We start from the raw sequence: 16,283 nt of genomic DNA on the forward strand, positions 1-16,283 counted from the left end.
GGCACTTGGACAGCTCAGTAGGTTGAGTGTCTCTTGATTTCAGCTCATGTCATGATCCCAGGGTTGTGGGATCTGGCCCCACGTCAGGCTCTGAGCTGAGCATGGGGCCTGCTTGGGATTTTATCTCTCTCTCTCCCTGCCCTTCATCCCCACTTTCTCTAAAAATAAGATAAGTTAAGATAAAATAAATCTTAAATAGAACAAGCACAAATTGTGAGATACAGGATTCTATACTGGTCACCCTAATAAATAAAACTTAACAGAACTAGTATCTTAAAAAAATACAAAAACAAACAAAATAAACAAAATTACCCTGAAAGTAGTATAACCATGTACCCTCTCAATGTTAGTACCTATTTCTTATACTTTGAAATGCAATGCCTCAAACAATATAATATAGAAAAGGACTTTGAGATGGTTAACTAGAGTACTAAAATACTAAATTCCCGTGTCCCCCAAATCCAATTTGAAGATCTAAATAATTAGGTTTAGAGAACAGGATATAAACTTCATTTTAAAGATTTCATTTTTAAGTAATCTATACACCTAACTTGGGGCTTGAACCCACAACCTTGAGATCAAGAGCTGCATACTCCACCAACTGAGACAGCCAAGCACCCCTATTTTTTATGTTTAAGTAAGTTTTAAGAAGTTGATAGATAAATGAGATTAATCTAATATGAAGTACAAAACAACCAAATTTTAAACTACGAATGAGGTCTTCAGTTATTTCTCTATTTCTGTAATGAAGCCCAATGTAATCTACATATGCAAAGACAAAAAGATACTGACATCTTAATCATTAGAAGTTAAATAATTTTCAAAGTTTTACTATTATTTACTATTTTGTTGAAAACTTATAATTCACAAATTATATGCACATATATAAATGTATGTATGCATAGATGTTATACCTAAGGTAAGAAGACCCACTTCCTAATTACTGAATAAAGTATTCGTATTGTAGTATGGTAAAGTTCAAAATTATTATATTTTTAAGTTTATTAATTTTGAGAGAGAGAGCGAGACAGCGAGCTCACGCATGTGCGGGGGAGGGGTAGAGGAGAGAGAGAATTCCAAGCAGGCTCCATGCTGTCAGCGCAGAGCCTGATCTCACAAACCCAGAGATCATCACCTGAGCTGAAATCAAGGGTCAGAGGCTTAACCAACTGAACCGCGGAGGCACCCAGGTAAGGCTTGAAATTATTAATTATGCACTATTTGTGCAATCTTACTCTAAAATAAATGTCTTTTTAAAAGTTTATTTATTTTGGGGGGGGGAGGGGAAGTGGGGGAGGGGCAGAGAGACAGACAACAGAATCCCAAGCAGGTTCTGCATTGTCATTGTGGAGCCTGATGCTGGGCTCAAATTCATGAACCGGGAGATCATGACTTGAGCCGAAGCCAGATGCTTACCCGACGGAGCCACCCAGGTGTGCCTAAAATGAATGTCTTTTAAAAACACATGCTAGTGGAATAAAAGAAGACTCTAGTCAAATTTACCAGATAAACCACAGAGCCTCACAGGATGGGATCACTTCATGCTCATTGCTATAAACTAAAATTAAATAGTTGGCATGGTGTGATTTAGCACAGTCAGAACATGCAACTGAGACATTTTTATGAGCAAAAATGACAAACGGAATGTCAATGCTATTTCTTTAATCTGTGTACTGAAGAACATGTGTTACTTTTTCACAAACATGCTTTGTGGGACATCAGAAATACATTATGGGGCATTTTCAAACCTGAAATTATCATTTTCCATGAAAATACATGTTTAAAAATGTAGAATTTGAACAAGCTTCAAGGTAGAATGAGATAATCTCCCATTTGTGTTTACGACTAGGAGACTATTGGAAACATGGCCCTTCTTGCCTATTACATTTCTTCTGAGTGCTCCAATATCACTAAAAAAAAAAAAAGGCAATTAACTAGAAAAAGTAGAAGGTTGCAGCTAGGAAAAATATTAGTGGGTAAGGGATAATAATGCTGTAGGGCTATGTAAATCTTATGTATTATCCACCCCATTAAGCTTACAGTGAAAGAGAAAATACAAAGTGTATTATCTTTTCTGTGATGTATGTCCAAAATATACACCAAGTATGCATAAAAATATGCTCAGGAAACAGGGTAAGGTCTCACTAAAGAACTTAAATTACTGAAATTCCTCTGCTTTGTTAATCTATGTGTCTTACTGTTTAGAGTATATGAAACAGAGGTCTATGCTAGGTGTAAAATTACCATGGAAACAGGAACCCAGAGATCAGTAAGGAGATTTTTAGTATATATAACCCTGTAACTAGTCTTAGTCCAGCATACTGTAACTTTGTGCTAGAATCTCCTTGTTTGTACCTGCTCTGAGTTGCTATGGTGTCTAGAGGTTTGCCCTTGCATAAAAGATAGTGTAATATGAGTTTTTGCAGGACTCCTGTGATGGTTAATAGAATGAATGCAGATGATTTTTTGATGGCTAAGGGAATGGAGTATCTCACTTTTTTTTCTAACTCTGGACTGTGAATTGAAGTTAGCCTTCATATTCAGAATGGCAACACTTTATGAAAAATATGAATAGAAAATTTTGTCTTATGGGGACTCAACTTCCTACTTGGCCATGGTACTGTGGCTTCCTGTAGGGCTACAGGCTCAGAAAGGAGTCTATCCACAGAGCTGTAGAAATAGTCCAGTGCCTTCTATGGCTAAGAAGTAAAGCTCTAGGCCGAATTCTGGAAGAGAACACCGATGATGGCCTTGAATACACTTCTCTTCAGTAACTTCTTTGATGTACATGAGTCACTTCTACAGCAGGTAACCCAATTATTGGGGGAAATGACATCATTGGGGAATACTGTTGCACAGTAAAAATGTAAATAGGGCAATGGAAACATGAATCATAAAAACATTCTTTGGTCTATAGAAGACATAGATAGATGTTGACTGATATTTTAAGAATATTACAGATACCCAGAGTTTGTTGACTCAAATATAAATTACTGTGTGTGTGTGTACCTGTACCCACATATGATATCCTTTAAAAGTTGGGCTTTAATGGAAGTAAAAAACTTATGAGAACGGGCAGAAGATCATGTTTACAGAAACTATTTCTAGTCTGGTTCTCGAGTGTATCTAGGTTTCTGGGTCTTATATATGCTTATATTGTCTTTTAAACATTAAGAGAAAGACTCCAAAAATTTTACTCATCTAGAAAATGTTGAGTAAAACGTCTTGGAAAGCAGAAACCATTAATGAAGTATCTTCTAGTTCACTTTACACTTTGCTCTAAACATCAATTAATCTGTCTTGAAAGCCACTGTAAAAGCTCATCTGTAAAAGATTCAATTTCATGGTTTAAGCAAACTTTGTATCTACATAAGCTGGTATAAAGCACGTTCTTCAATTTCTATAATGACACATCTGTAAAGTATTTTATAGTTTTATATGTCACGAGAGAGATCTTTTGTTCATAATATTGTAAAATTCCTGAATTCCGTTCAGGAATACAAAATGATTAAAAGTATTTTTTAGAAAAAAAAAGGAATTTTTGCAAATAGTCATATTAAAATGAGTATTTATCAAGTATTTTTTTGTCTAGGCATGAATTAAAATACAGGTGTCATACTTACCATAAATAATTTATATCTGTAAGAGGAAAACTAGAAACACAAGGAGTTTAGAAATGTAAGAATGAAAAGAAGTAGATCATACATGTCAAATTTCCAACACTGAGTTTACAGGTAGGTACTCATGAAAGGCCCTGGGCCTCTTGCTTCCTATAGAGAAAGCTGAAAAAAGAAAAGGATTTACGGTAATGTCTATGAAAAATAAGTGCTCAAAATCATTCAAATATTTTTCCAAGGACACACTTTATTCCTTAGGGAAAAAGTGTTACCAAATATAAAAGTGGATATATTTGATAGCTGGAGATATAAGATAGATTCCCTCTGTTAAAAAAAAAAAATTCTTTAAAAAGACCCAGACAAATCTGTAAAGGAGGATATTCACTACCATAAGAAATGAATGGGTCTTCTGAAACTAGGTTTTTCTATAATTTTCTATTGGGTTATCTTTTTTGGTAAAGATTATCAAGATAAACCTAAATGAAGACTAACTTTCTGCCATAAGAATGAAATGTGGAGTTACAGATGATAGCCTGCCTCCTTGATATTTCCCAAAGCAATGACTGTTCACTGAGGAAGTATGGCTCTGTGTGTTGCAGAGATGGTAACAGAAAAGAAGGAGCTTTTAAACTTGATAATTTGTTTTATTTTAGGTAGTTAACAGAATATTTCTTCACATATCACTAAGAGCATGAGAACACTTAAATACTTATTTAATACATTTATATTAAACATGAAAGGTTAGAGGCTAGAACTGGATACGAGATTTTGATACAGTCATAAATCACTGTATTTAAGTCTTTGAGGGATGTATGTAATCCATCCCCATATATTATGTGTAAATGGTGTAGGAATGGTCAGATACATTATTTGCTAAAGTAAACTGCAAATACTCTTATTTGCTGGTTGCCACACATCCATGAACCATGTCCAATACTTTTACTGTAAGTATCTTTCCTGCAGATCACTTTACCATAAGCATTTTCAACAGAAACATTTTCACTGTTTAATTGGCCATAAGGAAATCTTGCCATAAAAGATAAAAAAATAAAATAAAAATAACTGGCTGACAATTTGGTTTCTTTTCTCCAGTGATGCACTACTCCTATTTTTATATTACGTAAATCGTAGCCCTCATAATGGTTTGTACCGTGGCGCAGAGGTTTGCACCCACATTTCCCACAGAACTTTGGAACATCTATCAAAAGACATGTGACAATATGCTAAGAACAAACAAGGCTTATCACAGCACAACACAAAATTCAGTTTCAAATACGCATCCTAGCATTTGAAATCTGATGCCTCTCTTAATAAAGAAATTTTAGTGAAAAAAGAAAAAGTGTGATGCCAAACGAGGAGACACATCAACAAGCAAAAAAAAAAAAAAGTGTTTAATACTATCAACAAAATACTTTGAAGACAAATGCTTAGGTACAACCCACAAAATAAAGTCAGTACTGCCATGATTCTACCTTCCACATTTTGAATGTATTCAAATATTTTGTGTTTTGTAGTAGTCTTTTACATTTTGCTATTCATTTTTCATGTTTCATTATGTCCTTTGAGTGAATGTCCCTCTTTTGTTTTTCGTGATTTTATCTTTACAGTGCAACTGCCTTATGGCTAGTTACGCTGTGAAAGTGTCTGTGGCCGAGATATGTACAATGAAATTACTTACAATCCACACAAACACAGTGATAAATGTAGAGTTCTAAACTAGCAGAAAGGCTGATGTCCAGCATTTACAGAAAATTTTGCTTAAATTAGGACTCATTTAACAAAATCCCAACTATGTGGAAATACATGTTAAATAGCATCCACTGGCCGAGAAACTCTCTCATCTACCTCAGAGTGGTTTCATTTGTGTCACAGCTAACCTTGGGAGTATGACCAACAGTTGGCTGGCTTTAACATGTGCCACTTTGATGTACTACTTTAACCCACAGTATGCTGAACCCTTTGTTTAAAGAATTTGTATTCAAGTATTCTAAAATTTAAGTTTTCAAACTTTCATAAAAGTAGAGAGATCAACAAACCACCTCCCCAATTTAAGTTACATTATGCCATACTTTTTATGCTCCATTTATCTTTCTTTTCTACTATTATAGACTTTTAAAACAGATCCCTCACATCAGATCATTTCAACTCTAAATACTTCCATATGTAGCTCTGTAAAATAAGGACTTCGCAAAACTACATTTATTCCACCATATAATGAGTTCACAGTCAAATTTTCCTGATGTCTCAAAAATTTCTTTCTTCAGTTGGCTTGTACTAGTCAGGCTGAAATAAGATTTACTGATGGCATTGGACTATGATTGCTACTTAAGTACCTTAAATCTAAAAAGAGGCTCTCATACCCTCATTTTCATGTTCTTGGCTTACTGAGGGAACCATAGCAACAAACTCATAGGATGCTCCACATTCCGAGCTTGTGTGCAGGTTTCTCATGGTGGCATTAAAACATCCTCTAACCTCAGTATGTCTTATAAACAGAAAGTTAGAGCTAGCAGCTTTCAGGTCAAACTCTTGTGGTTAGAATACTTTATGGATGGTGCTGTATACTTTACATCTTGTCATACTGTAACGCTTAGAGTTGCTAAGATCAGTCAGCCAATTCAAGTGATGGCAGCCCCATCTCTCCATATTTTCAAGTTCATCATCAACCTGTCTCCTAGTGCAATGGTTTCCAATGTTGGCTGCACACTGCAATCACCTGGGATGGGGTAGGTGCAGAGTTTAGAAACTATCACTGACTGAGTCCCATGCCCAGAGATTCCAATTCAAGCTGTGGTCTGAATATTAGAGATTTAAAATATTAAATATTTAAGATATTAGGAGTTTAAAAACTCCCAAGATGATTCTAATGTGCAGCCAGGATCAAAATACAGTGGTTTTTGCATACACTGACAATCTTTGCTTGAACCATTTCATTAGAGCATGCAAATTGGTGATTTTTCTAATTTTATTGTTCTTTCTACATTTATCAGCAGGAATTCCTTTGGCGTATTTAGATACCTTAAGATAGCTATTAATGGCCAGGATTATTTGGTTATCCTAAAAATAATCTGTACAGGATAGTAGGATAAACTTTTAATTCTTCTCTTTAATTACCAGTAATTAAATTAATTTACTTTTGAGTAAGGCAGTGATTCTCACACTGCACTGTGTGATCATCAGGGCATATTCAAAAAGTTGATGCCTGCTTCGGGCCCCAGACTTCAACAGTTCCGCAGGCAATTTTAATGTACAACAAAGTTGGGAACCTCTGGAGGTGTTAGTACCCGAATTACCTCCAATGGTGATAAACAAAAGTTTGTTGTTTGCTTGTTCCAGTAGTGGTTGTTGCATTTCTGTTGACAGAAAAATGTATGTGATCGTTTTGACCCAGATATGAAAAGAGAAGAAAGAAGAGCTGACAGGAAACATGACAATTTTATTAAATTCCAAGATCAGGTTGATCTCCAACTTCCATAAGAACTAATCAAATGATAGAAAGGTCAGTAGTTTGCTGGTCTCCACACAATGTTCTGATTTAATGAATATTTAAGAATTATTTTTTTTTTTTTTTCAACGTTTTTTATTTATTTTTGGGACAGAGAGAGACAGAGCATGAACGGGGGAGGGGCAGTGAGAGAGGGAGACACAGCATCGGAAACAGGCTCCAGGCTCCGAGCCATCAGCCCAGAGCCTGACGCGGGGCTCGAACTCACGGACTGCGAGATCATGACCTGGCTGAAGTCGGACGCTTAACCGACTGCGCCATCCAGGCGCCCCATGAATTATTTAAGTGATTTTACTGTTAAATCTGTCTATAAAGCTTATGATATAGGGCATTTGGAAACAAATGGCTTTTTAAAGCCTAATAACTCACTAACATTTTATATATTCATGAAAATTTACACTCCTAGACTCTGGCAACATAGCAAGCATGGATAGGCATAGCAGTTGGTATAGGTAGGAATATTTGTAGGGACCCCCTCAGACTCTGACAGTCAGCACGAAGGTTGTTTTGAAGTAAAGACATTTGAAATTCAACAAATGTAGAAACAAGCCTTCTTGGAGCATCCCTTATTTCACTAAAAGCAGAAACTTCTGGGAGTGAGGCTGCCATGGGTCCCTTCTGCGGGAGATTCATGGCATGAAAAAAAAGTGGGAGGACCACTTGTACCTGCATAAACAAACATTACTGCAAAATTTCTTAGATCCCCATTGTTCCCCTAGGAACCTATTTGTTTTTCCCCCAGAAACCCTTTCTGCCCACTTCCTCTCCCCCATTAAGCTAGGTAGATAACCCTTAGTGTAGTCATTTAGGTAAACTACTTTCGTGAGCTCCTATGTGTATCTGAATACTTTGGGATTATTTTTCTATTAATTTAACTATTGTCAGTTAAATTCACTGGCTTCCTCAGTCACTTAATCTAAGAAGGTAGAGGAAAAGCCTCATTCTTCCCACATATTGTTAAGCATTTTTGGTGGGCAGTTTGACAATATGTGCCCCTAAAGCCCCCGTATACACAGTTGCCCAGGCAGTTCCACTTAAAAAAATGTAAGTGACAAAGATACTCAGATGTGCAGAGAAACCGTTTACCATTGTTCGTGAAAGTAAAAAACTGGAAAAAAAAATTTACTAATAAGGGATTGCTTACATAAATTTTCTAAACCATGGGTATTTAACCATTAAAAAAGAGGTGGGTCTTTATATACTGATAACAGAAACACATGCTTGGTTTTCACTATGCCGTTAAGGAAAAAACCTACATTATAGAACACTGTATAATATATCCTCACTGAATTAAAAACAAAACAAAGCCAAAGGTGTGTGTGTGTGTGTGTGTGTGTGCGCGTGTGAGTAGGTATCTACAGAGGTGTGTGGGGCAATGGCCATTGTATAGAAAGATGTGGGAATGAAGGAAATTTTACCTTTACTCCAAGTTCTTCAAGACTTACTTTTTGTAAAATATAGAAGGCCTTTTGTAATAAAACATTAACAAGTTAAGAGAACCTTTTTGTGGTGATCAGGAAGCTATAGTGTTGTAGCTGTGGTAAGAAGAATATCATGACTATGTAGCTAAAAAGGCCTGAAAAAATAAGGGAGGAAAAACTTGGCTGGTTTTAACAGAAAGTCATATTCCTCCTGTTATTTAGAAGAGAAACAGGAAGGAATGAATATATGATGAAATTTTGTCATTTAGCCATAATAAATCATAACATCCAAAATCCTCAATAGTCCTTTATACATGATTGCTAATCTAATATTCTATTTATGAACATGTATAATATAACTTCCTATTCTATCTCCTTTATAAATCCGGCACATTTCTACTGAGGCATAAAGTGTTCCCATTTAAGTTTGTGTCCTATCTCATGATGTGCTGATGCTTTTTTGTATTGTAAATTACTTGCTCCAGATGGAGGAAAAAAAGAAATAAATTGACTTAGGGCTAGTCTCACATTTATCTTTTACCTTCAGTATTTATGTTTTTTTTTTTTTTTTTAACCCACTGCAGTGGGAAGAAAGTCGTATCTATACATTTTAGGAACAAAATTTAAATATGTAAACAAAATACAAAACCCAACCCCTATAAAGTCTTAAAATTAGTAGTATACATTAACTATTAATGTCAATATGTACCACACAATAATGATTTAATGGACAGTATGTTAAAATTATGGCACTTAAATACATACTCCACAATAAATGGATGTGGCACTGTGAAGTTAAATTACCCTATCAGTTTAAAATTTGTTTTACCACCATCTTTTTCATTCCCTTTCACATTTTATTGTCAAATATCCACTATTTCAACTGAATGAAATCATTAATATTTTCTCTCTTACTCATTACTTATTACAGTAGGCCCACCCAAGGCTCTCTACCCCTTAATGCCTTCTGGGTCAACCAGAAATTTCCCTTACTTTTATTCTCCTGTGTCCTTTGCTAACTCGTTGCTTTAGGAAAAACTCTAATCTTGTGGCTTCTTTATTTTCTTAGAAGTAGTAATTCCCAATCAGTTATTTAACATTCATTAATATCTGCTCTTGACACTATTTCTTGAGCACTTTCTTCTAGTGAAAGGGAGCCAGATTCCTTGGCCTGTGGGCACAGACAGGTGCACTCAGGTTCAGAAGGGGGCCCCTTCTCATCTGCAGGGAAGGGGAGGGTGGGGGGCTGCCGGAAGAAGGCTAGGATTCTCAGGCTGATGCCATGCTGCTCCCCTCCCCTCATTTTACACATAAGTACTAAAACTGGAAACTGCCTAGACTCTAGTATTTTTTTCCTGGAACAGAAAAACTGTGAAATTGTGACTTGTGGCACAATTCACTTTACAGGATGTGGCTGGAGGATTTAAGTAACAGCCAATGAACACTTTGATAAAAGGACTCAATTTATGGCTTCAACAGCTTCTTTCTGGTGGGCAACACAAACTATGTATCTTGTGTGTGTGTGTGTGTGTGTGTGTGTGTGTGTGTGTGTGAGAGAGAGAGAGAGAGAGAGAGAGAGAGAGAGAGAGAGAGACAGAGACAGAGAGAGAAAGAGTGTGTGTGTGTGTGTGTGTGTGTGTGTGAGTGTGTGAATTGGTGTGCTTTTTCTTAAAAGAGAAGCCCAAGGGTTCCACCTCCTTTCTTTTCTTTAAGGACTATTTTGCATAATATTATCCATCAAGAAGAATTATAATCACATGTGCATATATTTGTATTCTCACTTTCCTCCGGCTTTTATCTATTATTCTATTATATATGTTTATGATTATGGTGTTTATTTTCTATCTTATTGTATGTGGTCTTAAAAGCTACCTCAAATTTTGGCAGAACATAAGAGACTATACAAATGCATCAAATTTTAAGAGAGGTGAAGATGTGAACAATGGAAAAATGGAACACTAATAAAAGAGAAAACAGAAAGGAACATTAAGACAACATTCCCTCCTCACTGCTCTTTAGTGGAACATACATAAAAAAACAAAAAACACAAGGTTATAAGAAATGCAAGGCTATAAGGAAAAGACAGAGCCAAAACAAAACGATAAACTCTCTTCATAAAAGACAAAAGGATGCGCATTTTATGTTTATAGAGAGTAGATATATAACACTGCTAAGCTAGAAAATATGGAATAATGAAGAGAGGGGAACAGAAAAGCAAGATAACAATAAAGCATAAATACTTCAAAACAACTTTATTACTTCCGGGGAAGCTTCTCCTTAAGACTCCTTCCCAACCAGCCTGAGAAAACTGTAGAGGGGATGGTTCTTCCTTGTGTTTTGGGAAGTAATCTCTTTGAGCCCCAAACTTAAAAAGCTTTGGCTTTTTACTTTCATACAGCCTACTATCCCTCATACAAAAATCAACCAAACGACTGTCAGACCAAAGGACCAACCAACCCGAGCAAACAAACAGGGATTCTGTGAACTAAATCATAAAGAAATGGAAATCTTTTCAGCCTAGGGCATCCTGAGCTCTTCCTTAGAAAATGACTCTGCAGTAAGTCAGCTATTTAAAAACAAAATTCAGCAGCTGGTCTCAGGTTCTGGCATTTCAACAGAATGTGTAACATCCTGAAAACACCAGAGTAGGCAGGGATCTCTCCCAGGTAGTGATCAAACCATTGCCCTGTTAACAATTCACCTTATTGCTAAAAGGCTTTTTAAGTTCCAAGATTTTCAACTCAAGTTTGTAATATGTATATAAAGGTAGAGCAATTGTCTGCAACAAAATGTTCAAAATATTGAAGAAAAATGAGGAACAATAAGAGACTTAATCCTAAATCTTTTCATGTAATCCTTTTTTATTTAGGAAACCAAGAAAATTGAACAAAGATGTTACTTTTGTCAAGATCTAGTCAAAGACAAAGACAAAGACTACCTCTATCTATCTATCTATCTATCTATCTATCTATCTATCTATCTATTAAATTTCAAGCCACCCCTGCCCTTATTCTGGTCAGGACTACCAAATTCTAAAAATGAGAGGATTTTCATACTACATTTAGTATTTCTGCATGCAATGTGGTAAAGAGAAGATAAGAGTTAAACTTAACAGAAAAAGCAGCAAAACTGACATTTTATGCTATTATTTACTTGCAATCAAACTTCTAAAGATATCTATCACTACTTAGAAAAAGAAACATGAAACAAATCAGATTTTACTCCTTTATGCATACAATCAAATTTCAGTTTTCTACCCTTATCTTTGTAGCTTATTGCCATGGTTACAATTTAAATGTCATAACTGTGGCTGAAACGTAGGCAAATTTAAGAAAGCACACAAGTAACGTTATTATAGTTAAAATAATAGAAAGTGGAGTAAATAGCAGTTGTGATTGTAGTGTGTGAAGATTAATACACTCCTTCTCCCCCCAAAAGCAAAAAACAAGGTCAGTAAATGTAACTAACACCTGCCAGATCTGAATAGGAGTTTGGTATGAGTATACTCTGACAAAAGTAAGGGATGAAGCATAGTTATTAGGTGTGAATTACAAATGTAGCTGTGGTGAAGACAGATGAATTATTGGAGTTGTATTTCCCTAACGTTAAAGTATTTGGGGAGGAACTCAGACAATACACACACACACACACACACACACACACACACACTTATCTATATTTAACTCATTAGTAAATAGTGAAGATGGTGGTCGAACGATGCTGAGTAAATGTACTAGAGGGGAGGGAGGTAGAAAGGACAGCAAGGCCCCAAATATTTCATTCTGTTATGTGTCTTCCTAATCAAAGCTCATTCTCTATATATGTAAATCAACACAGTTGTACACTGCCTGGCTGGCTTTTGGTAGTTAGAAACCACCGAACTGCCTTTTCTGGCTCAGCTCAGCCGGGGCAGAATGGTGTGTGTCAGGAGCGGAACTGTACTAAGAAGATCCAGGATGTTCTCCAGCTCTGCTCTAGGCAGCATTTCTGGCTTGGCTTTATCTCCTTCCTGGTTCCAGCTAATGCTGGAAATCTCCCCCTGCCCTACTTCTCACCACTGCTCCAGTTTGGAAACAAAACCACCTAATCCATTGCCCCCTCAGTCCTAGAAACAGTGGCAGCTTTGGTTATGATCAGTCTCATGGGCGTCTGAGTATGCTGTTTAATTTTCCCAAACCTTCCAATGCGCCCTTGAACTATAAACCTCCCTGAATCAAATCCCTCATATGGAACTAGCTGCCATGAGCTTGGTTTTCCTGACTTGACTCTGACTAATATAGTTATCATCCTTGGTCTACAAAAAGCTCGTGCCTATCAAACACTTGCACTGCAACAAAAAAGGGCAATATATAAGAGATTTTTAATAAAACGATGATGCCAATGAGGAAGTATGAGAGGATCAACCTCACATTCCTAAAGGGAGGGAAAAATAATATAATCTTTTCAGGCAAACAACTTGGTTACACATATCAAGAGGCTTAAAAATGTTCATATACTCTAATATTTTTTCTTTAAAAGTCTAGCCTACGATAAATCAAAAGTACAGATATAATTTTATGTACAGGGATGTTTCCCACAATGTTATATATAATTGTAAAAAAAATTAGAAACAACCTTAATGCCCAGAAATAGAGATATCAGTAAATATGGCATATATCTGTCGTTCCCCTTTATAGCCCCCCCTCCTCCGATTTCAAGTGGATAGCATTATATACCTCCACTAGACCTGAAGCACTTAAGAGGACAAGGATATTTGTTTTAAAGATTGACAGCTATGTGCTAGACAACTGTTTTAAGGCTCTCAAGAAATATTTCTGGAATAAATTAATGATGTACTGTTAAAGATAAACTTACAGAAGAATTTTATATGAAATGGCAAATTTTTGCCACAAACAAGTATGAAACGCACTACTGTGTGCCTAGTATTTTTCTTTACATTTTTCAAATCACTTTTTAATAGTTTATAGAGCTGCTATTTCTCCTGAAGAATATTTAAATCAGGCAACTTTTTTGCTCAAAGCATTTTCAGTGACTCTCCATGACCTGTGGGAGAGTTAAAAGTCACCAGTATTTACAAATCTCTCTATTTTGACCCAATGTGGCTATCTAGACTTTGCACACTTTGCCATCTCTCAAACCAGTTTTAAATGTTCATATGCGACATTTGTTGTCTCTTTTGCTGCCTAGTGACAAAGTGCTCTCTGCAGTAGGCAGAGACATTTACAACAATGTCTCCCACACAATATACATTTGGCATCTAACCACATACTATTTCATGGTATGATTTTCCTTATATTAAGCTACTGTTTGTGAGTCTTATTGTTAAGTAGCTTTTCATATGTCTTTGCCTAATCTATGGCTTGAGTAAACAATTCATGGGAATTGGGAATAGCTTCCTTATAAAACAGTGGAGTGCCTTGTATGCACTATAAATAACCATGGAATCCTAATACCAGGTTTTGGTAAACTCAGATATCAGACATTTAGTGATCGGAGTTTTATTCAAGATCAAAATCTGTCTAAAAATTGTCAAAGTATTTAGATAACAAGGCCTATTCTAGTATTTATATATTGATAACATTGTCCTTTATGTTATAAGTTCCAAGGAAGATGCAGAAACATGTACGTGTTGCACCAATCACTGTGTGACCAGCAATGTGTATAGGACTGGGTCCGTGATGTAGGTGCTCAACATTTAATGAATGAACACTGAATATGAAGTCATCAAATATTTATGAAGATGGCAGATACTCTCCTTAATGTAATTCATCCTTTCTACAAAGTTAATTTGGAGTGAAAAGAAAGATAAGGAAATTATATTAGAAGCTTCTGGATTCTATTAGAAGTTACCATATAGTCTGCATCTGGATACATAAAGGATATGAATGTTTCAGGCAACTCTTGAGTGCGGGAAACACTACGAAAGGAAAAATCTTGATTTATATAAATGATCAGTCAACTTTCCCAGATTATGCAGGAACTTTTGTGAGGGTATCCCTGTACTTTCTTATGATAGAAAAGAAAATATTCAGATGATATGTGCCGATATTAAAAATGTCCAGTGGTGATAACATTGATATGCTGATGTCCAGTGCTTTAACTTTCTTTATTGCTGATATCTTTAAGTCTACTCAACAATGTTCAAACGAATCAAGCAAAGTAAGAACTATTTGAAAGTGAAGGAGCTCAGGAGTGTCACTACAAGAGGCAGTAAACTGAGAAAGCAAGCTATATGAATGCTCTTTTTGTGTGTGCAAAACATAAGAAATATTTTTTGTATGATAAAAACTCATACCTGTTGATCTCCAAGGAAATGACTTCTCAGTTGAGCTAGAGAAAAAAGGGAAAAAATGAAATATTTACTTCCTTTGTCATAACATTTAACTGTGGACCTATTTTGCACATAAACATCTAATTTTCACATTTCATTACATAAAAGTATAAAAGTCTCAAACAAAATTTAAAGCCACTCTTTTAACTAAGTTAATTTTAGACATATTTAAGCTTCCATATCAATTTGGGACGAAACTAGTTCTACTTGGAAATTAAGGCAAATTATAAAGTGATATAAGATTCTTCTTGGATAAGACAAATAAAATAGCACAAATATGCATGATATTCATGGTACTTATGTATTATGTTGCTTTTTGTGATATGAAAACTACATATACGTTAAAAAGAACATATACGTTATATACATAGAAGTTATTATACATGTATACATTGACTACAACACATTAAAAAGGACCCAAAAGGCTGTTAAAAACTTCATTCTAATTCCTGTTAAAAGCCCCGGAAACTAAAAATAAATACATACACACATGCACACATACAAACATAAATGTCTAGAAACTATAATCGGCACAAAATTTATTGGTTAGTTTGAGCTGGATGTTAACCTTATATAAGGTTTTAGGGGCACCTGAGTGGCTCAGTGAGTTATGCCTCTGACTTCAGTTCAGGTCATGATCTCATGGTTCCTGGGTTCGAGCGCCATGTTGGGCTCTGTGCTGACAGCTCAGAGCCTAGAGCCTGTTTTGGATGCTTGTCTCTAACCCTGCCCCTCTCCTGCTTGTGCCCTCTGTCTCTCTCTCTCTCTCAAAACTAAACATTAAAAAAATTTAAAAAAATATATAGGGTTTTAAAAATCAGAATATTTTAGCTATACATGTCTCTTAGTTTATAGAGTACCAATTTAATACATTTCTTCATAAAAACATATCTGTGCCTCCCCACCCCCCCCCCCTCCACCCCCACTTGCCAAATACAGCAAAGCATGGTGCTAAGGGGACAGTGAAGTAGAACACAGGAACAAGAGGCTGGATTATGAAGCATTTATTAAACTCTTGATGAAGCACTTTACATATATTATCTCCTTTTTATTGTCCACAACAACCTTCTGAAAAGATACATCATCATTCTTATTTTACAGGTAAAGAAACTGGTCAAAATCTTATGCTAGTAACCAGAATTGGCTGGGATTCAAACCCAGGATGGTCTGATTCTAAAGTCAGGGCTTTTCACTAGTGTATATGGCAGAACAGCTTGCGATCTCATTTTTCCATTAACCATATAAACACACACACACACACACACACACACACACAATATGCCTAGAAAGAAAGAAGTCTGGAAAAATAAAAACCCAAGTGTTAGCAGTTATTTCTGTGGGGTACAATTAAAATGTCTTTTTTTTCCTTCTTAAACATTTTACTTTTTTGAAATCAGGAAAAATGCACA

At 35.7% G+C, this 16,283-nt stretch overlaps 1 protein-coding gene across 15 annotated transcripts in view; it reads right to left on the bottom strand.

Annotated features, from left to right (window-relative positions):
• PKP4 (plakophilin 4) overlaps positions 1–16,283 on the bottom strand; it is a 244,100-nt gene that overhangs the window by 62,152 nt on the left and 165,665 nt on the right. For 13 of the 15 annotated variants that reach the window (XM_058715192.1, XM_058715191.1, XM_058715194.1 and 10 more), the window contains one exon: positions 14,839–14,873. The exons of the other annotated variants lie outside the window; for them this stretch is intronic. In XM_058715192.1, coding sequence (XP_058571175.1) covers positions 14,839–14,873 — 35 coding nt within the window. The remainder of the gene's footprint in view (positions 1–14,838; positions 14,874–16,283) is intronic. 15 annotated transcript variants of the gene reach the window in all.

The sequence above is a fragment of the Neofelis nebulosa genome, chromosome 2 (genome assembly GCF_028018385.1).
Source record: "Neofelis nebulosa isolate mNeoNeb1 chromosome 2, mNeoNeb1.pri, whole genome shotgun sequence".
In the NCBI taxonomy this organism is placed as follows: domain Eukaryota; kingdom Metazoa; phylum Chordata; class Mammalia; order Carnivora; family Felidae; genus Neofelis; species Neofelis nebulosa.